The sequence below is a fragment of the Hyperolius riggenbachi genome, chromosome 12, assembly GCF_040937935.1.
Source record: "Hyperolius riggenbachi isolate aHypRig1 chromosome 12, aHypRig1.pri, whole genome shotgun sequence".
Taxonomy (NCBI): Eukaryota; Metazoa; Chordata; class Amphibia; order Anura; family Hyperoliidae; genus Hyperolius; species Hyperolius riggenbachi.
In genome coordinates this window covers 16,654,245-16,680,761 of record NC_090657.1, presented here as the reverse complement: position 1 = coordinate 16,680,761, position 26,517 = coordinate 16,654,245, and the positions used below count along the sequence as shown (strand labels likewise).

General features: G+C 45.6%; 1 protein-coding gene across 1 annotated transcript in view; it reads right to left on the bottom strand.

Moving 5' to 3' along the window:
- Positions 1-26,517, bottom strand: part of PECAM1 (platelet and endothelial cell adhesion molecule 1) — a 121,345-nt gene that overhangs the window by 7,191 nt on the left and 87,637 nt on the right. Inside the window, exon 14 of the mRNA XM_068263830.1 lies at positions 8,071-8,093. Coding sequence (XP_068119931.1) covers positions 8,071-8,093 — 23 coding nt within the window. The remainder of the gene's footprint in view (positions 1-8,070; positions 8,094-26,517) is intronic.

The window sequence follows — 26,517 nt, the reverse complement described above, 5'->3', positions numbered from 1 at the left end:
TTGCAGGGCATGCTGGGTTGTCTTTTTTTGCTTCTGTACATTAGTTAAGTCTGAGGGGAAATAAAGAAGCAAAAAAAGACAACCCAGCATGCCCTGCAACTTCCTTTGTGCTGGAATGTACCAAATAAGAGTCAGGTAAACTGGGGAATGATCATTTATAAACAAGAAAAGTAATAGAGATTTTAGCTTTTGGATTGCCTGATTAGCATCCTTATTACTTGCATAATCATTAAAACAGAAAAAAACATTCATAGTTTAAAGTCCATCAATGGAAATAAAAACATGAGAATTCTTCATCAACTCGGATTGCAAATCTTCAGATGTATGGAGGCCACCACCAACACCCTTTGTGTGCCACTCACCGCAAAGTACAGACCAACCAATGGTCTATATGCACGTTGGGACCGTTCCCGGGTCGTCCCCCACCTCTCTGGCACCAATTATTAGCAAGATCCTCCCTTAAATCCGACTGTCCTCTTGATTACCTCAATAAAAAACTTCATATAGTGCAATAATGCTTTAAAAATTTATTAATAAAATACAAGTTGCACTCACATGCTCCTCTTTAAAAGCTCGCTTAGAGTAATCTGTTTAAACGGGCTCTCTCCCGTAGTGATGGCCAGGGCTGGCAGGCTCTGGGTATGCGTGTGGTCCCTCTCACCTCCGCCGTGAGTGCCAACCTCTATGAGAAACTTTTGGTATTGGTATAGAGGTGGCGAACTGGTGTTACATTTGCGATAAGAGCTAGGAAGGATTTATTTGCTGTGAGCGCTAACCTCTTGTTGAGATATCCTTATTACTTGTTTACCAGATAAAAATAAAAAATAGATTTTTGATTTTATGCCCGACAGTTACACTTTAAAGGATACCTTAGTCCTTAATAAATTCATAAATTGACACCCTGTGTATGTATGTGGGGAGGTTTTCATAGGCTTACCGCACATCCCCTGGCCCGACGTCTGCCTCAGTTTCCCCACTATAACTCCCGTTCATTGGGTCCTGGTGGGCGCGGTCGGTGCCCTCTGATCCGGACATACTATGTTGTGAATGCGCAGTATGTGCAGGGGCCCCCCTGTGTTCTATGGACATACCGGCCGCGCAGCATAGTATTTCCGGGTCAGAGGGCGCTGACCAGGACCTTTTGGTATGGGAGCTATTGTGGGGAAATGGAGTGAAACGTCGGGCCATGGGAGGGGCGGTAAGCAGGGATGCTCAGATAGACCCCGAATGCGAATTTTACCCGAAAATTCGGGCGTTTTTTAAGGTTTCCTGAATGCGAACCCGAACCCGAAGTTTTCAAAACGATCCGAATCCGAATGCGAATTTTCCCGAATGTGCGCACTCCAAGGCCGAATGGGTTAAAATTCGAATTCGGAATTCGGGGATGACGTCATTAGGCCAATAAAAGGTCCTCCAGCCGAGGACCTGACAACCAATCAGAGGAGGGGAACCTGGCCCTCCCCTCCTCTATATAAGGCGACGGCCATCTTGCAGAGCCACGCACTTGTGTGACTGTGCCACACGTCGCTCCTGCTGTATTTATACCCCCTCACCCCCTCCTCCCGGAGGGAGGAGGGTCTCATCTGTCAAGGACTTGTAGAATTTCAAAAGCCAGCTTATATACCTTGGCCAGGAATTGAATCCCAGGTCTGAGTGCTTGGTAGATAGCTCTCTTAACCGCTATACCACCACCAACACTACATGCTGAAGGCAGACTAGCATGTACCATTATGATATATCCTAGAAAAAAATGAGCTTGCTTAAAGATTTGTAGGCTTTCAAAAGCCAGCTTACATACTTTGGCCAGGAATTGAACCCAGGTCTGAGTGCGTGGTAGATAGCTCTCTTAACCGCTATACCACCACCAACACTACATTCTGAAACCAGCCTAGCATGTACCATTATGATATATCCTAGAGAAAAATGAGCTTGCTTAAGGATGTGTAGTATGTCAAAAGCCAACTCACATTGGCCAGGAATAGAACACAGTCTCTGTGGCACAATTGGTTAGTGTGTTTGGCTGTTAACTAAAAGGTTGGTGGTTCAACCCCACCCAGGCATGGCCTTGCCTTTTGTGTTCAACAGTTGTCTGAATAGAACCCCAGATAGCCATGTAGATTCAGCTCTCTCTCTCTAGTAGGGATGGTCACCGCTTTCTGTGGAATTGTATTTTCCGTAATTTTGGGCGGAAATTGGTCATTCCATTCTGTTTGGTCGGAACGGAATTGCTTTTTCAATCCGGCAGAATTCTGAAATTGACTGTGAAATTCTGCTGGTATCCATTGACGCCATTGAAGTGAATTTTCAGCTTAAAACCATCAAGTCTTAGAGAGAGAGAGAGAAAGAAAGCTCATTTTTCTCTTGGGTATATCACAATGGTACATGCTAGGCTGGCTTCAGCATGTAGTGTTGGTGGTGGTATAGCGGTTAAGAGAGCTATCTACCATGCACTCAGACCTGGGTTCAATTCCTGGCCAAGGTATGTGTAAGCTGGCTTTTCAAAGCCTACAAATCTTTAAGCAAGCTAATTTTTCTCTAGGATATATCATAAGGGTACATGCTAGGATGGTTTCAGAATGTAGTGTTGGTAGTGGTATAGTGGTTAAGAGAGCTATCTACCATGCACTTTGACCTGGGTTCAATTCCCGGCCAAGGTATGTGTAAGCTGGCTTTTCAAAGCCTACAAATCTTTAAGCAAGCTCATTTTTCTCTAGGATATATCGTAATTGCACATGCTAGGCTGCCTTCAGCATGTAGTGTTGGTGGTGGTAAAGCGGTTAAGAGAGCTATCTACCAAGCACTCAGACCTGGGTTCAATGCCTGGCCAAGACCTGGGTTCAATTTCTGGTCAAGGTATATAAGCTGGATTTTGAAATTCTACACGTCCCTGGAAGATGAGACCCTCCTCCCGGAGGGAGGAGGGAGTTGAGGGATACACTGCCTGATGTTGTAAAGCAGTGTAGGCCTGACATTGAATGAGATTTGTGGGTCCACACAATACATTGCCTGCTGTCAATGCCATATGTCACTTTTTTGTATTGTTTTTTAAGTTACACCTATTTCAATGTGATTTCCCTTTTAAAAAAAAAAACCGCATTCCGAATTTCCGAACACAAATTTTTTACCGAATTTTGAAACCGACACCCGAACCGAATCCGAATCCGAACCGAATTTCGCAGTCGAAGGCGAATTTGAATCCGAATGTCATGCGGACCCGAATTCGAATGTACCCGAACCGAATTTTGGTACATCTGAGCATGCCTGGCGGTAAGCCTATGCACACCTCCCCACACACACACTCAGGGCGTCAATTTATGTGAATTTGTGAATTTATTAAGGACTAAGGTATCCTTTAAAGTCAGTTGGTAAGACAAGTATCAGTTCCACACAAAACTCATTTTCCAATGTAATGTTCCTGAAAACGTTCACACAATCTCAATTTAAAGCCACCTAACAGCAAAACTACAGCACAACATTCTTTTATGCACATAAAAAACAAAAAAGGCAAACTGAAACAAAGTGTTTTGCTTGCTTGCCCTCTGCCCAAGAAATGACCAGTCTGCAATTGTAATGGTAGGGTTATCGTAGCTGCGAGAGACAAAACAACAAAATAAGCAGAACCACAAAAACCCAAAGTGTGCCAAAGTCAGAGTTTGATGTGCACTGTAACCATGGAAATAAGTATTTGATCCCCCATCATCCAGAAAGATTTCAGGGTCCTCCCAGGTGTCTTCACTGTATGCAGGTAACAAGCTGAGATTAGAAGCATCTTCTGTAAGGGTGCTCCTAATCTCAGCTTGTTATTGTGCCGGAGTACTCGACCAGGAAGAGTTTTGCGCCTCTACATTCCCACCTCTACACACCTACATGAAGTGCAAATTTGAATTAAAATTCCAGCTAACCTTATTTCACTAAATCCCACCCCCAGCCTTTCTTCCCTAATAGTCCAGTCGGGCCCCCCTGAACAATGCAACAGTATATCATGCCAGCGGCACACAAACAGGCGCTTTCCTTGCTGGGTTTATGTAAACAGGCCGGGAGAGAATGCGGAGGAAAGAAAATAGTGTCAGCTCTCTAGAAGCCTGTGGAAGCCAGGGAGATATAAAATTGATGGAGCTGCTAAGGAAATAGGAGTGGGCTTCCTTCCTCCTCTTTCTATTGACAGGTTTCGTTTAAGACGTGGCCTTTGAAAAAACATATTTGAGGAAATATCTTAACAATGACAAGACGCTGGGGCCAAGAATGACTAATTCCACATTGTTTATATAGTATGAATTTAGGCGCACTTATTCATTTACTGTGGCCTTGCTTTCTAAACTCAGACACTTAACTCTTTCATCTCAACTTCCAGAGATGCGACCCTATTATTTCTGATGACCTCACCTCTCTCCTCAAAACTCCACATCTGTCTGTCTCACCTTCTTCGTTCCTCATGCCTGTCATCCTACCTGATTATCATCTCTATCACCCTCTATCTCTCTCCCCCCCCCCCCATTCTATATCCCTCCCCACCCTCTTCTTGTCTGTCATTCTTCTCTTCCAGTCTCTCTTCTCTCTCCTCATTCTTCCCCACCCACCTCCTGTCTGTCATCCTCCTTTATTAGCTGTCTCGTCTCATCCCTCCTCCTGTCTGTTAGTCCCCTCTTCCAGCCTCTCGATCTCTTCTCTCTCTATTCATCTTTCTCCTTGCTCCTCCTGTCTGTCAGTCTCCTCTTTCATCACCTCTCTCTCTCTCTTCAACCCTCCCCACTCGCCTCCTGTCTGGCAATCTCCTCTACCAGCCTGTCTCTTTTCATCCCTTCATTCCCTCCTCCTGTCTGTCATTTTCATCTATCGGCCTCTCTGTCTCTTCTCTCTCCTCATCCCTTGTCACCGTCCTCCTGTTTGTCATTATCCTCTATGAGCCTCTCTTTCTCTCTCTCTTCTTTCTCCTCGTCCCTCTCCTCCCTCCTTCTTGCCGGGACATGAAATTTGGACGCCCCATGCTAATGCAAATATCAGCTATAAGGTGCCCAAAGCAGAAATTTGGGGTACGGGATAATTAGTGTTTTAAAAATTACAACATTCTAGTTTTTGACATTTTTAATGTTTAGTAATTAGAAAATATTCCTTTTTGAAAGTTACCATTTTAAAATGTATCATTTTCAATATTATAAGGTTAGGAAGGGGGGTTTTAGGGTTAGGTATCAGGAAGGAGGGTTTTAGAGTTAGGCATCAGGTAGGGAGGGTTTTAGGGTTAGGTGTCGGGAAGGGGTGTTCTAGGGTTAGGCGTCAGGAAGGTAGGGTTTTAGGGTTAGGTCTCAGGAATTCAGGGTTTTAGGGTTAGGCGTCAGGAAGTGGGGTTTTAGGCTTAGGCGTCAGGAAGGGAGGGCTTTAGGGTTAGGCATCAGGAAGGAAGAGTTTTAGGCTTAGGCGTCAGGAAGGGAGGGTTTCAGGGTTAGGCGTTAGGAAGAGAGGGTTTTAGGCTTAGGTGTCAGGAAGGAAGGGTTTTAAACTTAGGCGTCAGGAAGGCAGGGTGTTAGGGTTAGGCGTCAGGAAGGGGGGTTTTAGGCTTAGGCGCCAGGAAGGGAGGGTTTTAGGCTTAGCCGTCAGGAAGGGAGGGTTTCAGGGTTAGGCGTCAGGAAGGGGGGTTTAAGGCTTAGGCGTCAGGAAGTGAGGGTTTTAGGCCTAGGCATCAGGAAGGGAGGGTTTTAGGGTTAGGCGTCAGGAAGGGGGGGGGTTTAGGCTTAGGCGTCAGGAAGGGAGGGTTCCGTGTGAGAGTAGGGTTAGAATCAAAGTGCCCTGTTACTTTTGATCAATAATATATATTAATATCAATACCAATATCAATATATGTAGTGTTTCCCCACAGGGTAGGGTTAGGTTAAGTTAAGTAAAATATTGTTAATCTATACAATATTTTATTATGATAATTTACACTATTTACACTTTAAAAAGGAAGAATATTGGTAGATATTAACAATAATTTTATTAACGAAAATGGGCACTTATTTTCCTTATTTCATGCTCACAGAATCCTGCCTCTTCCTTTAACTAAATCTTGCCTCTCTCCCTTTCCATCCAGTTTCTCTGTCTCATCCCCATCCCTATTTCACGGCCCCTCCCCCCTTGTCCCCTCTTATTCCATTTTTCTCTGCCCCTCTATCTCTTCCTATCCTGTTCTTCAGAGCCCCCTCCCCTCCCCACCTTCCCATCTCCCCCCACCCCGTTCCTCTCTTGTCCTCTAAGGTAAGCAACAGGTTCTACATATTGTATTGTAACGATTGTGGAATTCTTTCCGTGGTCAGCGCACAGGACGCTGACACTGCGGAAATCCTCCACAAGCGTATAATTTGAGGGAACCCAGCAAAAGGTACAATGCACCTGTAGAGGGAAATTCCTGTCGGCAGATGGAGCTGTGGAGTGCAGAGGAACAGCTCCTCTGCCCTGCCACAGACGCCAGACAGAAATTGTACGAAGGGAAGAAACGCAGGGCAAGATAGCCCTTAAAGAGAGAGAGTAAAGCGACAGAGTGTATGTGTGTCCACCAATCTAGTGCCACCCAGCGACGATGAACACACAACCATGAAGATCAGGTGAGAAGGCAATCGCAAGAGATGGCGATTGCGAACAGCGACACAAGACCGAATAAGCACAGAGGAGGAATGTATGTATGTCCACCAATCTAGTCGCCAGCCTGCGACGGTGGACACACAACAGAGGAAACCAAGTGAGAACGCAATCGCAAGAGAAGCGATTGCGAATGAGAATGAGCACAGGGACCGAATGTAAGTGTGTGCACCAATCTAGTTGCCAACCCGCGACGGTGCACACACAACAGCAGAAACGAAGTAGGAACGCAATTGCGAGAGAGGCGATTGCCAGAGGTGCCCTGTCTTGCTTTAGCCTTGTGTCACGAGAGTAGCAAAGGCACAGCAAATCATACAATGAGAAAAATAACAAACGGTAACTAAACGCAAACACCGCACTCATTCGCAACAGCGAACGCGTTTACAGCGTGATCTCCGCACGTTAAGCACAACAGAGACAAGCACGCCTAACTAACCCCCGCCACCCAAACACGAAACAGAGAACGCGAGCGCTTGCTTAACGGTTACCTCACCGAGCCTACAGCAAGCGTTCATATCAGACAAGACAGACAGACGGATGGGAAACAGGATAGGAAAGATCCACTGCACTTTCCGCCAGAGCGAGTACTATCCAAGTAAAGCAACTGAGCTTAGCAGATCCACTGCTCTTTCCGCCAGAGCGAGTGCGATCCAAGTTCAGGGACAGGATAGGAAAGATCCACTGCTCTTTCTGCCAGAGCAAGTGCGATCCGGGTTCAGGGACAGGACACAAAAGATTCACTGCTCTTACTGCCAGAGCGAGTGCGATCCGGGTTCAGGGACAGGATCACAGATCAGAAGGATCCACAGCCGCTACCGCTAGGGGCTAGTGGGATCCAAGCAAGACAGGCAGATGAGATAGCCGGTGGCAACCGCTGCTCCAGCTATACTCCAAGAAAGCAGATCAGAAGGATCCACAGCCGCTACCGCTAGAGGCTGGTGCAATCCAAGTAAGACAGATGAAACAAAAGGGGCTACCAGTAGCAACCGCTGCACTGGTTAGCACCCACAGACAGACAGGACGATTTCCTATCGACCACCGTTGGCGACAGGACAATCACAGCAGAGAGGCAACATAGACAAAACAGACAAGCAGGCTAGCTGCACTAGAGGAGCTGCCTAGTGCAGTCCGCAGAATTACTCTAAGATAACTATAACAATCCAACAGGGAAGGCTGACACTCCAGGAGTGTATTTAACAAACCGTTATGACCAGCAAAGCCTTCTGGGAGCAGAATACTTTTCTACTGCCAGCCCTCAAAGGAGACAGCTGGGCAATTTGCATGTATGCAAATCCCTCAGCAAAGCAACTCTGAAAGTTGCAAGATGAAGCCAGGTCTCTTTTCCAGAGACCTGCATCTCTCAGACATAAGGAATGGTCAAACAGCTGTCTGCCTGTGCAGCCAGCTGAGCGGATCATTACATGTATATATTCGGAGAACACTTTATGTTTTCGTACTTACATTGAGGTTGTTTTCTGTAGTATCTATAGAAAAATGAAAAAAAAAATTACAAATTTCTAGTATACAAACAGTACTTATGCTTCAATACAATACACGTTATTATACACGTTAGATTTCCATCACTCAAAATGATAGTTTCCAATAGTACTGGGTGATTTGTTACCCCAAAAATAGTCAGGGATTCTGGGCATGTATATTGCATCTGGTTTTTCAAATGACATCTACACATAGACACTTATTTTTATGAGAAGATAATATTAAAGAGGAACTCCAGCCTAAACAAACATACTGTCATTAAATTACATTAGTTATGTTAATTAAAATAGATAGGTAATATAATCTCTTACCCACACTGTTTTAAAAGAACAGGCAAATATTTGATTTCATGATGGCAGCCATCTTTTTGGTTGAAAGGAGGTGACAGGGAGCATGAGACACAGTTCCAACTGTCCTGTGTGCTGATCACCCCTCCCAGTTGCTAGGCAACATGAATAACAACATAGGAAATCCCATCATGCTCTGCACAGCATCAGGGAAAAAAAGCCTGGGCTTTTTTTCTTTGATGGGTGGAGCTTAGCTAAAAATGCAGCTAAAAATGATGCTTTGGTAAGAAAAACAAAGTTCTGATGCTGTGAAACTGTTAAAGAAACACCAAGCCTTTTCAGTTCTGCTAAGTAGATGTTTAGTCCGGAGGTTCACTTTAAGCTCTTCCTGGGGTAGGCATTTTATTCAGCAAGTGGCGGCCTTTTTGGCTGAAAGGCCACCAGACAAAAACGTTATAATCGAGACAGCATGGATACGAACACTGGTGCATTTTTCTTTAGTGCATAGAGGTCAATTTTGGCAGTGAAATGCCATTACAAGTGGTGGCAAATCCCACATCGGGATCAGGCATGAGCTTCCGAGTTCCGCGGAAGCTAAAATACCGAAATTCCGCCGGAATTGGGGTTTCCGCATTGTCCCGCGGAATCCGGAAACGTCAAACCGGAATGCGGAATGATGCGGAATTCCTGTAAAATCGGAATCGGAATGAATTGACCAATCAGGAGATGCGGAATGAGTTGACCAATCATGACAACAAGCTCATGGACGCGAAATTCCGCCTGGGCGCCACCCCCCAAACCGTGCGCATATAAAAAAACAGCATTTTAAAAAAAAGGCTGAAATTTACGAAAGTATACTTTTCAATCACGTTTCCGTAATATACAACAACTTTATTGACAATAGACAACATAGACGCAATCATTCGAAAATTACGGAAGTCCGGATAAAAATTACGGAAAATACATGCGGAATACCGCGGAATACCATGGAATACCGCCGGAATGTGCGGGTATGCGGAATTTCGGTATGACGGTATGCGGAATTGTCCCGGAAATGGAAATGGGCTCTTCCGACCATGCCTGATCAGGATGTTCAGTGGATGGGGTCAGGGCAGTTTCTTGGGCAGTGCGGGCAGGGCGACCGCACTGGGCGCAGACCAGCAAGTAGATGAAGGGGGGCGCAGGCAGAAGGACATTACCGCTAGGGAGCTGGTGACGCACGGTGCAGCCAAATGGAAGAAGAAAGAAGATTACCAACGTGATCACCTTTCTTGACTCCTCCCAGGCTGCCTGCGTCAGACTTCAAGTCGTCATCATGTCACCACCATGTGATGACACCTGATGTCTTGTAGCGGTACTGCAGGCTGTCAGTGCACGGCGCCCATGGAGGAGTCGGCTTTCTAGGCTCTCCTCGCCTGTGTGTTTTCCTGCTTCCTCCTGGATGAGAGGCTGGTCACTAGAAAGTAGGCAGAGCTACTTGTGACCTGTGGCTGTGTTTCTGTTCCTAAAGATTAAGGGTTCCCGAGTCCACGGAGGTGGGGGGAAGGGGGCGCAATTTTTACACTCTCGCCCTGGGTGCAATTTAGCCTAGAAACTGCCCTGGATGGGGTTACTCTGCATGACAGCTAATATACTGCCTGTCAAAACACCAGTGCTATAGATCCTAGCTGAAGGTGAAGATGATGTAGGAGTGTAGGTTACAGCAAGTAGTCAATGGGGAAAGAACATAATGTAGGCAGAGGTTAGTATTATTAGAGTTGGGCATCAGAGAGTGGTTAACATAAAGCCAGGTCAAGATTTGGTGGAGGTTTAGTGTTAGGCTAGGCCCTAGAGGTAACCAAACAACGGGCAAGAAACAATGAAACCACAGCCAAGAACAGAGATGAGTAGCTCAGTCCTGCTGCCAAGATCAAGATGGACAAAATTACACAGATTCTCACTAGAAGCTGCCTATTCTCAGCTGCACAATAAAACCAAATGCAATGAAAGCAGAAGAAACAAAAATGGTCTGTAAACAGAAAACCAAATTAAATATTTCATCCAACATTATACTGGCTTATATAAAACATTTTTAATTTTTTAATGTTTAACATCATCAGGTTTATAAACAGCATGTTGGTGTAGTAAGCTCTGAAGATACATAAAACAATCAGAGTGGCGATAAGAGGAGAGGGGACAGTATTATACAACACAACAGTGCACATCCTGTGATGACATCCCATAGAAGAATGTCTCCAGCTATCATTCCTCCATCTACAGCTATCATTCCAATCCTAAAACTACAGCTTATGACCAACAACTTGGCTGTACAGTGGGCAAGAAACCGAATGCCTCACCCCAAAGTCATTCTGCATAGGATTCAGCAGGGCTCAGCCAGGGTGGTGGCAGCACCAGGTTCTGCATCACAGCTGTACTTTAAATAGCTATGCAGATGATGAAAAATGTTGGAGAAATCATTACAATTTCTTTTTTTCACTCTCTGGGAATACAGAGATGAAATCTCAGCACTCCCAAGCTTCTAGCTCTGTACACCTACTGCACTCATTCTCCTTCACTTTGCAGGATTATTTTTCTCTTGGGGTGTCGAGTGGTGGAATTTCTACACTTCTCAGTTTCTAGGATCACACACCTGCCATATCTAACACTATAGGCTTCCCTTTCCCTGCTGGATTCTTCTAACTCTTAGGAATGCAAAGATCCCACCACCACTAGCATAACCTGGTTCCCAGCTCTCTACATCTACTGTCCCCCTTACCTGTCTCCTCTCCTCATCCTGCTAGATACCTTTATATCTCACGATTCTGGTGATGAGATCTCTATTCGTTGGCCATATCCAACGCTAGCGTCCCTTGCGGTGGGGGCTTCGATCCCTTGAGTATGCCAGTAGTAATGAGATCTTTGCACACCTGAGTTCTACTTATTCTGCCACAGCCCGTATCACTGCTCCCTATCACGCTGATGCGTGGTAAACGTAGTGATAACAGGCCGAAGTCGTACACAGAGAGTCAGAGATAACGTGGTACAGTGGAGTGAGGCAATTCGAAGTCAGTATCAGGCTAGGTCATACACATTAGTCAGATGTCAGTCGTATTAGAAGGATAAAGCAAAAGAGTAGTCAAGACAGGCCGAGTCAAACACGTGTATCAGATGGCAGCGGTACAGAAGGACTAGGCAAGAGCAAGATCAGGAGGCAGGCAAGAAGTTGGTACACAGATGATATACAATCAGATGCTACAAAAATAATAAAGAATATATGAAAATAGCAAAGACTGACTAACTGGAGTAAATATATTTTGTGCATCTACACAATATATTAATGTAGCTCAAATCACTAGCTAGACCTAAATATCAGCGAACTGATTAGTATCAAGGCCGCCGAGCAAGTGAATGCTCCGGCCTATATACACAGAAGGTAATTCCTGAGCCCAGCCCCCAGGAGAGGTGTCAGCTGATGAAATCACAGCTGACACCTATGGACACGCCTTCTCAGCCTGTAAAGGCTGCCCTGTGCTGCATGCGACCGTTCAGTCGCACTGCGCACGCGTGGATGCCGGAGCTCTGCCGCAGGAGTGCTGGGGATGCCTCCAGATGATGTCAGAGGGATGCCGGTGATGCCCTGAGAAGATGCCGGAGCGGAAGTCCCGCTTTCGGAGATGCCGCGGGACCCGCTGGAGGAAGGTAAGATTGTTACTGAATTCACGCCAAAAGTGTGACACAAATTGAACTCCCCGGTCAGACACAATGTTGTCAGGAATTCCATGTAAACGAAATATGTGAACCACAAATAATTCTTTGGCAGAGGGCAGACCAGAAAGAGGCACAAAATGAGTCATCTTGCTGAAACGAGCGACGATGACCCAGATGACCTTTTTTCCTCCCGAAGGAGGTAAATCCACCACACAATCCATAGCTAAATAGGACCAAGGTCTAGATGGGATGGGCAAGGGCATGAGATGACCTCGCGCAGCAATTCAAGAGGCTTTACCCCTGGCACAAGTGGCACATGCTGCCACAAAAGCCTTGCAATCTTTCTTAATGGAAGGCCACCATACATGACGGGACAGAAGTTCCAAAGTTTTGGCCTCTCCCGGATGACCTGCCAGTTTAGACTCACGAAATAATTGAAGGACCTGTAGACGTAATTGCAATGGAACAAAATCCACATCTGATGGTTTATCAAGAGGACTGTCTGACTGAAATGGCTGCAATAAAGCATGTACATCAGGAAAGTCTGTACTGCAGCAAGGACTAGACTAGGAGGTAAGATTGTTTCTGGAACCACAGGTGGTGTGAGTTTGACATCAAAACTCTTTCTTTGTCAAATCAGTTATGGGAGCAACCAACTTAGAGAAATTTCTGATAAACTTTCTATAATAATTGTCGAACCCCAGAAAGCATTGTATAGCCTTAAGACCCTTGGGTTGTGGCCAATCCAAGACTGCCAAGAGTTTTTTCTGATCCATGGAAAGACCTGAATCAGAAATATGTATCCCAGGAAGGGTACTTGAGATACTTCAAACAAACATTTCTCTAACTTAGCGAACAGAGAATTTTCCCTCAATTTCTGTAATACATATTTCACATGGATTCGGTGTTCTGACAATGTGCTAGAATATATAAGAATGTCGTCTAGGTAAATTACGACGAATTCACCTAAGACATCTCTGAATACATAATTCACAAAATCTTGGAAGACAGCCGGGACATTACAAAGGCCAAAAGACATGACAAGATATTCATAATGCCCGTCTTGTGTGTTGAAGGCTGTCTTCCACTCATCTCCTTGGCGTATGCATATCAAATTATAGGCACTCCTCAAATCAAGTTTAGAAAAGATCCTGGCCCCAGAAACCTGTGCAAAAAGGTCATCGATCAATGGTAGCAGATAACTTTTTTTTACCATAATTTTATTGAGTCCCCTGTAATCAATACAGGGACGCAAACCCCCGTCTTTTTTTCTCCACAAGAAGAACCCTGCCCCTGCTGGTGATGTAGAGGGTCTGATAAATAGCTTATCTAGGTTCTCTTTAATATACTGTTTAATGGCCAATTTCTCAGGACCAGTTAGATTATAAAAATGCCCTCGTGGTGGCATGGTGCCGGGCAGCAATTCCACAGGGCAATCATAGGGTCTATGAGGTGATAACTTATCTGCAGATTGTGTGAGAAAAGATGTCTGAAAATTCAAGGTAAGGTGGTGGAATCTCATCAGACTTCACCCCTAAACTTGAAATTGCCACCCCCTCAAGCACACCTCTTGACAAAAAGGTGACCAACTGGTGAGTTGCCCGGAAGACCAATCGATACAAGGATTATAAAGTTGAAGCCAGGGTAACCCCAACACCAATGGGCAGGATGGCATCCTGAGTACAAAAAACTGTATTGACTCAAAATGCATGACCCCTACCTGCAGATAGACTACAGGTGTGACAGAAATAGGAGTCTTGGACTGCAGAGGGGTGTCATCTATGGCAGTAACGAAAATTTTGGTCTGCAACGGTTCGACAGGAATACCCAGCTGAGTAGCAAAGACAAAATCAATAAAGTTTCCGGCTGCCCCGGAGTCAATAAAAGCTTGACAATGCTCGGATCTACTGTTCCAGGAGACAGTAGCTGGCAACACAATTTTTTTTACTTTTAAGGGGAGAAGACTGCTCACCCAAGTGAAGTCCCCTTACTTCACTTAGGTGCTGGAGTTTTCTAGAACCCGTTTTGCAGAGCAAGACTGAGCATAATGACCTTTTCACCACAATACATACATAAGTTTTCTGTTTTCCTCCTAGGTTTCTCTGCAGGAGAAAGTTTATAATATCCCAACTGCATTGGCTCTTCAGTTGAGACGAAAGAGGCATTACCCTGTTTACCAGAACTGGGATAAGTTTTACCTTGTCGACGGTATCTGATACGCCTATCTGCCCGTATGGCCAAGGAGATAGCATCCTCCAAGGTCTTAGGTTCAGAGTGTCTTATAAGAGCATCATTCACAGCATCAGATAACCCCAACAGAAATTGGTCTAACAGTGCTGCTTCACCCCATTTAACTGACACAGACCATTTCCTAAACTCTGCAGCATATTCCTCCGCAGTATAACGGCCCTGTCGGCCCTGTCGGAGGTCTCTCAATTTACGGGCAGCCGTGGCTGAAATGTCAGGATCTGCATGTATAGTGGCCATTGCCTTAAATAAATTTTCAACTGAGGTAAGTGCCTCGTGATCAGGATTTTTAGACCATAAGAACATGTCTGAGAGTAACCCTGAAGTAGTGTTTTAACAAGGGTGACTTTCTGGGCTTCAGTTCCAGAAGATCTGGCCCTGACCTCGAAATAAGACATACAACGATTCTGAAAGTTGCTAAAATCAGAACAATGACCAGAAAATTTCTCAGGCAAAGGCATTTTGGGTTCTGGAAGTGGTACATTAGGAACACTGGATAAGGATGGTTGAGCATTAACACCAGCAGAAACATTTAATTGAGCAACTGAGTTAGTTGCATCAGCTGAGGACATTGACCTTCGAGAACAGGTACAAAGATGGGCTACTAAATTAATCAGAGAGGGATGGAAGATCTCACCTACCAAGAAAGGTAGGACTATCTGGGCTTATTTAGAGCTTGAAAAAAAAGGTGACTGAGAGGTGACCTGATTAACATGTATTAATACATCAGAGAGCAATACAAAAGCTTCCCCTCTTCTCCCACTTCTACAGATGAGCTTTTTATCCCTAGGGTTATACAACTGACAAGGGAACATGATCTGCATATGGAGGAAAAAAGTTTTTGCCATTTATTTAGAAAGGGGTTCTATGCAATAAGAGTGTTTAAACTTTGGAATATTTTACCTCAGGAAGTAGTTATGGCAAACTTTACATTTGCATCTAAAGAGGGCTTGGACGCTTTCCTTGCATTGAAGGACATCCACGGCTATAATCACTAGATAAATCCCTGGATCAACTCTCACGGAAATTACCTGACTACCATCTGCAGTCGGGAAGAAATTTTTCCCTTTGAAGGTCAATTGGCCAAGGCCTTGTAAGGTTTTTCGCCTTCCTCTGTGTTTACTCTCTGAGTAAAAAGAGAGCACCTTGGTCTACGCATGCCATAAAACGTCTGCTGTAAGGACACACGATTCGTACTTGCACTTGTGGGAACACCCAAAGAGTCTAAGCTCATCAGTCTCCCTTGCTAAAATACTACTTGTATGGACTTGAGTCATTGAATAAAGTTTTAGTTGACAGCTTCTTCCGACCCCTTCAGTGCAGCAATAGGAAAAATTCTCACCCTCGCCTGGCTCCCCCATCACCCTTCCCACCGGTATTCCCCCACGAGTTTGTCCGACACCACTTTTCATAAACAGAGCTTATCTGTCCAACGCTAATGATAATAATCAGAGTTTCCAAAGTACGTTCTCAGTCTTCACTGAAATAGTTTGTGTTTGTTTGTCTCGGGCCAGCTCTGTGATCTATCGCTGTACAAAATCTCAGAACATGAAATGTGTACAGCGTGCTCAGAGCCAGACTCGTATGATGCGGCCTTATCTGCGCCCAGCAGCCTTCCTGTCCATCCGTCAGGAAGAGACTCAAGTTTTTCAAACAATGCACTGTGTTAACTCTTCCTAAAATAACCTACTATTGCTCAGCCTGCGTGGAAGGGAGCAGGTGGACCAGGTCTGCATAAGGGGCCTTCAACCCCCTGCTCGAGCCTCTAATGTGGCTGTGGGCTAGCAACTCATCACACAGCCAGCAACAGGCTCTCTAAAGAGTGGGCTACCGGTTTACACCCCTTCTCCACATATAAAGTGCCTTGGATGGAGTTCAATTACAAGAGAGCAGTCCCTCATGCCCCTTTCAAGCGAATCATTCCCTCACCGCCTCGATCCTCCGCAAGAAGCCCTGTTAACGCCACAAATCAGACTTACTGCATATGCGCAACCCAGCCACACGTTCCCTGTTGCGTTCTTGTCCCTGGGAGTGTTCTGCGCTAGTGCCGAATGGCAACTACTGGCAGAATTACTGGACCGCCTAGTGGAGGAGGATGGCGAGGGACCGATTAGCCCGAAGAGGGCTGGAGGAAGTCCAGGTATGTATAATTTTTTTTATTTTTAGCCATCTCAGGTACACTTTAAGTGCAGGCAGCCAGTAACTCCTCCAGATCCCCAAGTGCAGCAATTATCCACTTCCCCTCCTTAGTAAGCACTGCTACCCAGTATCTTCCCCCTGCCCTTTCCTTGTTAATTTTTGTGGCCAGGACTTTCAGACCTATGGTTTTGCCTGGAAATTCCTTTATCCAGAAAGTGTCAATTACCACTGGATAAATGGGTGCAAATGGGAATGTCACTAATAGTACACACATTACTCAGTGTGCTCAGAGTTGCAGCTATTGGTTGGTAAAAATGTCAGCGTTTTACAGGCAATGGATGCCTCTAAAATCTTATATCAAAAGTCAGCAATACAAAGAAGTGATTTTCCAAGCAAAAGGTGATGGTGGAAGGGAAGTTAAAGCATGCTGGCCACTGCGCCTCACTCTGCAAGTTGAGAGAAAGGTGCACCCCCAACCCCCTCGGCTATGAGTCAAAAATTTAGTTCTGACTTGTGTACAAGACAACCCCCATACTTTTCTTTAGTGAGTCAGACCTAAATTTCTAGACTTTTATTATAAATGGTACTTTTGAATGTTTGTTCCCCTAAAAACTCCTACCATTTACCTTCAAAATGTGTTTTTTTCTTATTCCATTTACAACCTTAATCTTCAAAGTGCAGCCTCATACCTTGCGGATGGAGCAAGCCCTATAGACCATGATCTGTGCGGCCTTCACAAAAATTCAACACTGTCAGTCAGACCAAATGGGTATTGCTGGGTGAAAGGGTGGATCAGGGGCAACTATACAATGTGAGCAAAATTGTAGGCAGTTATAATGAGTGGAAAATTTATGAATGAAGGGGGCACTACTTGGGGGAGCACTTCTGTGGAAGGATCTTTAAAAAGATGAGCACTATAATGGAAGGCGCGATACTGCCATAATTAAATGCAGCATAGTAAAAGAGTAATAGGAAAAATACTTTAACCAGTTGCCGACCGCGTCACGCCAATGGGCGTGGCCGCGGCGGCAGCCCCAGGACCGTCTAACGCCGATTGGCATAAAGTCCTGGGGCTTACATTTGCAGGAGATCGCGCGCAGGCTGCGCGCGCATCTCCTGCTTGGTGGGCGGAGCGGAGCTCCGCCTTCAGTCTCCAAGCGGCGACCGCCGCTCGGGAGACTGTAACGGCGAAACCACCGCTTGATTGCTCTGTACAGCGCTGCGATCAGCAGCAGCGCTGTACTGGGGACAGCCGTGGGACACGGCTGTCCCCCTGGGGGACAAGAGAGCGATCGGCTCTCATAGGCTGAAGCCTATGACAGCCGATCGCCGTTATTGGCTGCATGGGAGGTGGGAGGGACGGAGGGGAAAAAAAAAAATACACACTTTAAATAAAAAAAAAAAACAAAATTATTTATATAAAAACAAACAAACACTGCAGGGGCGATCAGACCCCACCAATAGAGAGCTCTGTTGGTGGGGACAAAAGGAGGGGGGAATCACTTATGTGCGGTGTTGTGCGGCCCTGCAGCTTGGCCTTAAAGCTGCAGCGACCAATTTTTAACAAAATAGCCTGGTCACTAGGGGGGTTTAAGCCCATGGTCCTCAAGAGGTGAAAGAGGGAGAAAAGGACACATTGCAGAAGCTATGTGTCCTTTCTCCCAACGTGGTAGGTACTGAGATGCTAGGGCAAACTTTGGTAGCCACCAAAAACCTGGCACACACTATGTGAATATGGAAACATAAGAATAGGCACCTAAGGGTGCTGCCAGTGTAATCTAGAAAAGCTTAAGAACCTCTGGTTTCAGCCCGGTTCACATTAGCGTTTCGTGCCAAAAACGTCAGTTCCAACGGATCTGTTGTCCGTTCGAATGGATCTGTTGCGGATCGGTTTAAATCAGTTTCCAATCCATTTTAGTTCCGTTTTGCATAAGTTTTGTGTCAGTTTCCGTTTAAAGGGGAAGTTCTAAAATTAGCATTTAAGATAGCTATATATACACCAGAGCCCTGAATGATCTGTAAATACATTGTGGTCATTGTTGAGGAGAGAGCTTGCTGTTTGGACAATGGATCCAGTGTATTTCTACAGCTGCTGGCTTGGAATAGCCTCGTTTTCAATTTTCACCTACTGCTATGTGTGACGAAGGCCTGCTCTTCGCAGGAGATGGTGGGTGCATCCTCTACTCCTTGGAAGGTTGCCCCTGCACTTGGACAATCAGGTCCTAGATGCTGTATGGCCTGATGTCTTCCATCTGTTTCCAGAAATCAATGAACTGGGATGGATCCCACTCCTGCAGCACTGCTAGGCCCATGTGCCAAACAAGCCAAGATGGCCGCTGTACCATAGAGAGTACACAGGAAGCAGCTAGAAAGGTCAATTTTTATAGCCAGTGTGTTGTTAAGTTCAGTTTTCTATTGGTTCCTATTGCCCTGCAAAACCTTCAGTTTCAGGTCCGCAGGGAGCAACGATCCGGAAAATTAGAGCCTGCAGCATTTTTTCGATCCGGGGACCGGAGCGTAGGTAACTTATCCGGACGGAAGTATACCGTCCCATAGATTAACATTGGATCCGTTCGTGTCTGTTCCAATTGTAAAGTATATGGTCCAGTTCCGATCCGCAAAAAAAACTCTAAAGTGAACCGGGGCTTAGACTGCAGGCAATATAATATTAAAGTGGAAATAAAATTTCACCTTTTAATATACTGTAAGTGCATCAAAATCTCTCAAGTCAAAATCAGTCCGGCCCAGCATCTTCGCATTATTGTGGCATTTTTACGCATTTATCAATGATCAACGGCAAACTTGTCCTTGGAGATCAGCAAGAGAGTGTAGGATGAAGTCATTAATTGGTGGATCACAGTTACTCAGTGAAGTTTTACATCTTGGAAATACTAATGATACTACAAGACTTCCTATTCTTAGAAAGTCACTTCCAATTCCCAGCTTTGAATGGTGACATTTGCAGCTGATGGACTCTCGGGGGAATACAATGTGATATTGTTCTATAGCTTAATGTACATGTTTAATACCCTAAACCCCCAGAGGCTGCAGATGCAGCAGTGATTGGTGGGACACAATAGGTGAATGTTGCAGAGGATATAGAGCTGCATTTTCCTCAGCAGAGGGACTATTATCACTATCGGGACCTGAGATCTAGAGGGGAACTTAGAAGCCTTTACAACAGGAAGTTCCAGATGCGATGAAGAGTCCCCACAGAGGAAGCGAGGACATTCCAATGGACTGAGCTTTCTAAGACAAAGCAAAAGCTTCCGCAAATCTGCATTCAGTATGAATAATACCAGAGCTTTCCATTTAAGGATTATGTTGGAGACAGTCTGCCCATGAAAGGCATTTTCTGAGGTGCCACAACCTTCAGCTGAAAGCAGTACAAAAACCTTTAAAACATTAACCCCCAAATCACTCAAAGTATCATTTTATAATAACCCAGTTGCTTTGCCTGCTTTTACAGTACAATACTGCAATACAATTACATTTGTATAGTGCTTTTCTACCATTGAACTTAAAGTGCATAGATTTGTCTCAGACCAATACAGGCTTGCAGGCTGGACTGTGTTACAGAGAAAATAGGCAGGTGTTCATAAATGCCCGATGAAACAAGTGACTTTTCAGTTTGGATTTTAATGCTTCCAAGAATGGAGATGTCCAGATTGGGTGTGGCAGGGAGTCCCAAAGTGTAGGGGCAGCATGACGAAAGGCTCTGTCTCCAAAGGTTTCGAGGTGAACTCTGGGGGTGACCGAGTTATTAGATTCTTTTGATCTAAGATTGTGAGGGTGGGTGGGGGGAGAGTGATGCAGTTGCAACATATACTTCAGGTATCCAGGGCCCAGATTGTGCAAGGATTTGAGTGTTAATAAGCCAATGTTAAAGGACAACCGAGATGACATGTGACATGAAGAGATAGATGTGTGTATGTACAGTGCCAAGCATACAAATAACTAGGCTGTGTTCCTTTTTTTTCTTCTCTGCCTGAAATATTAAAAAATCAGGTATGCAAGTGACAGTTTCTGTCCAGGTCGGAACCAGGTTGGACTAGGTCAGACTATAGCATAACCCTCACTGATTAGTAATTACAGCCATAAAATACTTTTGTGTCAGTAAATGGCTTCTAAGAGCAGAAAATATATAAAAATGGTCAATAATTCATAGATTTCAGCCGTAGCATACTTCAATGTATGTGTCTTTGAGCAGAGACAATGAAACAGTAAAAACTTAAAAACTAGATTTAAATATAAAATAAAACTGTGGGATATCTAAAAAGTCATTTTTAGGAGAAGGAGGATGGATACAATTGTTTTTTGGATCAGTTTATTTTCACATCGGATTTCTCAGTTTTATTGGTATGGGCCTTTAGGAGTCAAGGTCCAGTTATGTGTCTGTTTTACGTTTCATTACTATCACAGCCAGACACTAGGAAGCAGCCTCATGGCATTAAATTATGGATTAACCACTTCAGCCTACAGGGTTGAGATTTTTTCACATCTGAGCAACTTTCACCTCCCATTCATTTGCCAATAACTTTAGCACTACTCATCACAATGAATTGATCTATATCTTGTTTTTTCGGCCACCAATTAGGCTTTCTGTGGGTGATACATTTTGCTGAGAATAAATTTATTCTAAATCCATTTTAACAGGAATATTAAGAAAGAAATGGAAAAAAATAATTTTTGCTCAGCTTTTGGCCATTATAGTTTGAAATTAATACATGCTACCATAATTAAAACCTATGCACTTTATTTACCAATTTGTCCCGCTTATTACACCATTTAAATTATGTCCCTATAACAATGTATGGCGCCGATATTTAATTTGGAAATAAAGGTGCATTTTTTTAATTTGCGTCCATCACTATTTAGAAGCCCATAATTTTATAAATCATATTGATATACTCATTTGACATGAATATTTAAGTTCAGACCCTTGGGTAACTATTTATGTTTGGTTTTTTTTATTATTGTAATTTTTCATTTTATTTTTTATTAAAACTTGTATGTGGGTATTTTATGGTGTGGGAAGTAAACAGGGGATTTTAAATGTTTTAAAATGTTTTTATTTACGTCAAAGTGTTTTTTGGTGTAGTTTGCTATTTGGCCACAAGATGGCCACAGTCAAAAAGTCCTGGGAGCGATCGATCTCGCTCCCAGGAAGAAGTATGAAGACGGGGAACTTTTTGATCTCAGAAAAGCCGCAGCGTCTGAAGAGACGCTGTCGGCTTTTCTCCAGGGGGGTCCGATCAGTGAAAGGGATTTATAATCCCTTTCATTGATCGCTGGGCTAACGGCCAGCAGTGGGGGGCCCGCGGGAGCGCGCGACCCACGGGAGTGCGCACAGCCTAACTGGACGAAAATTTTCGGCCAGTTAGGCTGAAGTGGTTAATTAAAACATTTTTTCTAAAGTGCAATGTATTAGTTCTGTGTGCAAAAGGAAAACAAAAGCTGCATGTAGCAGCTAAAGAAACCATGGCAGTCACCTCAAACCAGTTCATGTCTTGTCATCGTAGAAGCACTTGAGGTGGGCCAGTTAACCAAACACAACACATTAAGAAACTGATTGTATGTATAATAATTGCATAATACAGACCCCCAAAACCAGCTTTTCAAGGACAGACACTGCATATACTATACAAGTGAGGGGATGCCCACAGATTAGGCGCTTCATGTAGCGGTTATGCTTATTTATTGTTTAAAACTTTTCCAACATACTTATTTCATTACTTAAAATGACTTAATTTACAATAGTGACCCTTTAAGCTACATTGTCATACTGACTGATCACCTATGCTACTCATGTCACTGAAAGAGGCTGGGCTCTGGCTGAGGAAAGGGGAGGAGTACTTGTGTTTTGCATAAATCAGTAGCAATAAAATGCTGCAACAGGCACTCTATATTTATCTACTGCTAAAAACAAATATTTTAAGGTATATCAAATAACTAAGCAGTTTTACTCGGAATTCGTAATCTTAACGGCAGAGCTCTGACGAGCTCATGCCTAAAAATAACACAGCACCAATAAATCCATGCAGACAAAACCACTTTCTGAACTTAGCCTTAATATACCTGTTTTTACGTATGATTGGACCACATAACATTGTTTCTATTTTTGCTTTGCATTATTTTTTTAAATAAACAATTAAAGATACTAATCCAGCGACTGAAGAATTACTGTGGCCTAACTTGTACTGTTCTTAGCTGGTTTTAGACTTTCCTATCTGGCAGGCAGAGCCGACCTTTGGGGGTGGCAAGTGGGACAATCGCCTCAGGCCCCGCGCCTGAGGAGGCCCCGCACCCTCTGCAATGCTGGGGAGAGCGGGCATAGTTGTTAAAACTACCGTGTCTTCACCGATCCTCACAGTCACAGCTACCATCTATTTCCTCTCCCAGCATCTGTGTATTGGTAACAGCGCCCCCTATGATGACGTGACCGCATGTCACCACAGGGGGGCACTGTTACCAATACACAGATGCTGGGAGAGGAAATAGATGGTAGCTGTGACTGTGAGCATCGGTGAAGACACGTGAGTTTTAACAACTATGCCCGCTCTCCCCAGCACTGCAGCCACCTTGCTATCTAACCTGTACTGCGGGGCACCTACCTATATAATCTATACTGCGGGGCATCTACCTATATAATCTATACTGCGGGGCATCTACCTATATAATCTATACTGCAGGGCACCTACCTATATAATCTATACTGCGGGGCACTAATCTAATCTATACTGCAGGCTGGCACCAATCTAACCTATACTGCAGGCTGGCACCTATCTAACCTATACTGCAGGCACCTATCTAATCTATACTGCAGGCTGGCACCTATCTATCTAATCTATACTGCAAGCTGGCACCCAGTGGCGTAGCTAAGGAGCTGTGGGCCCTGGTGCAGGTTTTACATAGGGCCCCCCCAAGACCTTTATACATAGCAATTGATACAGCGCACCAAAACTTGCCAAGGACAACCACAGTGTCAGAGGTGCAAGAAGGGGATTGGAAACAGTGTGTTAAGGATTACTACTATTCAAAGCATCTATAGAAATGATTATTACCAGTACAGGACCAATAGAGAGCTAATACTGTGATAGAGGGTGGACCCTTCGGGGCCCCTATGGCCCAAGGGCCCCGGTGCGGTCGCTACCTCTGCACCCCCTATTGCTACGCCCCTGCTGGCACCTATCTATCTAATCTATACTGCAGGCTGGCACCTATCTAACCTATACTGCAGGCTGGCACCTATCTATCTAATCTATACTGCAGGCTGGCACCTATCTAATCTATACTGCAGGCTGGCACCTATCTAACCTATATTGCAGGCTGGCACCTAACTAATCTATACTGCAGGCACCTATCTAATCTATACTGCAGGGTACCTACTTACCTATCTAATCTGTACTACGGGGCACCTACCTGTCTAATCTATACTGCAGGCACCTATCTAATCTATACTGCAGGGTAGTGTTGGGCGAACAGTGTTCGCCACCGTTCGGGTTCTGCAGAACATCACCCTGTTCGGGTGATGTTCGAGTTCGGCCGAACACCTGGTGGTGTTCGGCCAAACTGTTCGGGTTCGCCCGAACTGCTGAATGCCCGGCCGAACAGGGCCCCTGTTCGGCCGAATACGGCCCCCCTATGGGGTCGCAGGCATAAGGGGGGAGCATGCCCCGATTGCGGGGGGGGGGGGGGTCGGAAATTCCCCCCACCCCCTCCGCTAGCGCTCCCCCCTCTGCCCGCTTCCCCATACAAAAGTTTGACGAAAGTAAAATAGTACCGGTGGTGGTGGCTGGCTGCTGCAGTGGCTGGCTGGCACTATGAAGTGACTGAGGAGGAGGAGGAGGAGTAGGACGCGTTGAGGGAGGCCGGGTAGCGGGTGGTTCAGCGGTAGTACCCTTGTGGTACTTCCGCCCTTTCTCTGACCTCACGTCCTCTGCGTGATGACGCGTACCCTCGTATGCAGAGGACGTGAGGTCAGAGAAAGGGCGGAAGTACCACAAGGGTACCACCGCTGAACCGCCCGCTGCCCGGCCTCCCTCAACGCGTCCTACTCCTCCTCCTCCTCCTCAGTCACTTCATAGTGCCAGCCAGCCACTGCAGCAGCCAGCCACCACCACCGGTACTATTTTACTTTCGTCAAACTTTTGTATGGGGAAGCGGGCAGAGGGGGAGCGCTAGCGGAGGGGGGAATTTCCGACCCCCCCCCCCCCGCGATCGGGGCATGCTCCCCCCTTATGCCTGCGACCGCATAGGGCCCCCAAAAGCGGGATGTTCGGGGAGTTCGGGGTTCGGCCCGAACATGCCGAACAGCGCGGCCATGTTCGGCGAACGTTCCCGAACCCGAACATCCAGGTGTTCGCCCAACATTACTGCAGGGTACCTACGTACCTATCTAATCTGTACTTCGGGGCACCTACCTGTCTAATCTATACTGCAGGCACCTACCTAATCTATACTGCAGGCACCTATCTAATCTATACTGCAGGCTGGCACCTATCTAATCTATATTGCGGGGCACCTACCTATCTAACCTATACTGGAGGCACCTACCTATCTAACCTATACAGAGTGTGTGCTTCTACAACGTGTGTATCCACAGCATATGTCTCTAGGCCCCGCATATGACACTCGCTCCAGGCCCCGCGTACTCTAAGGCCACCTCTGCTGGCAGGACACAGCAAGTATGTCTGGGCACACACTACTCTAATTCAGTGCCACTTGCCTATGGAGTTCAGTTCCACATGGTTCTGTACTATCACCATTACTATTTGCAGTCTACATGCTCCCACTGGGCAAAATAATGCAGAACTATGGCCTAGGATACCATTGTTATGCAGATGACACGCAACTGTATCTGTCCTTCAAGCCTGGCACCCAAGATCCATCAGCATCCATAAATGCGTGTCTAGTGGATTTACAAAATTGGATGAACACCAGCTGGCTGAGGCTGAACTCTGAAAAAACAGAGGTGTTGGTGGTAGGTGGTCCACACATGATGGATAAAGTTCAAAACGCTCACCACCTCAAACTAGCAATTGGGGGAGATACCGTACAGTATAAAGACTCTGTGTGAAACCTTGGACAGATCCTGGATGGAAATCTAAAACTCAGACAGCAGGTATCAGCTGTCGTCAAGTCTTCCTTCTTCCATCTAAGAAATATAGCGAAAATCAAACACCTTATCCCAGCTGAAGACCTACCTGCCCTGGTTCATGCATTTGTATCCTCCCGCCTAGACTACTGCAACGCCTTGTTCATCGGATCTACAGATAAGGTTCTGCGCCCCTTACAGCTAGTACAGAATGCTGCAGCCAGACTCCTTGCCAATGCCCCCCGCAGCTCACACATCACCCCAGTACTGCAATTCCCCCCACAGCTCACGTATCTCCCCAGTACTGCAATGTTCCCAGCAGCCCACACATCTCCCCAGTACTGCAATGCCCCCCGCAGCTCAAACATCACCCAAGTACTGCAAACTCTTCACTGGTTGCCAGTAAAATGGAGAATCAATTTTAAGATCTGCCTGCTGACATTCAAGGCTCTACACCACATGGGACCCAAATACATAGCGGATCTATTGAAACTTTATGCCCCTCCATAAGGGGCGTAACTAGGCCCCACCGCTCCCCCCCCCCCGGGCCCGCTCATGGCCGTTTCATGGGGGCTGGAGGGGTGGCAGCATGAGGGGAAAGCCTTGGCCACAGTCGGCGGGTAGAGGGGAAGTTTCCCCCCTCTCCCTCACCTTGGGGCTCTCCCCTCTGCACTCCCCTCCAGCTAGATATAGTGTGGGCAGCGGGCAGAGGCGGGCAGATACATACCTTATTCCGTGCGTTCCATCGCAGACTCCTCGCTCTAGCGGCTGACGTCACTTCCGGAAGTGACGTCAGCCGCTAGAGCGAGGAGTCTGCGATAGCATGGGCTGCAGGGCCTATTGTTACGCCACTGCCCTCCACGCTCTCTCCGCTCTGCCAACAAGATGAAGCTGGTTATTCCCAGGACACACTTAACATTTGGTGCTCGGGCCTTTTCCTATGCAGCCCCTACT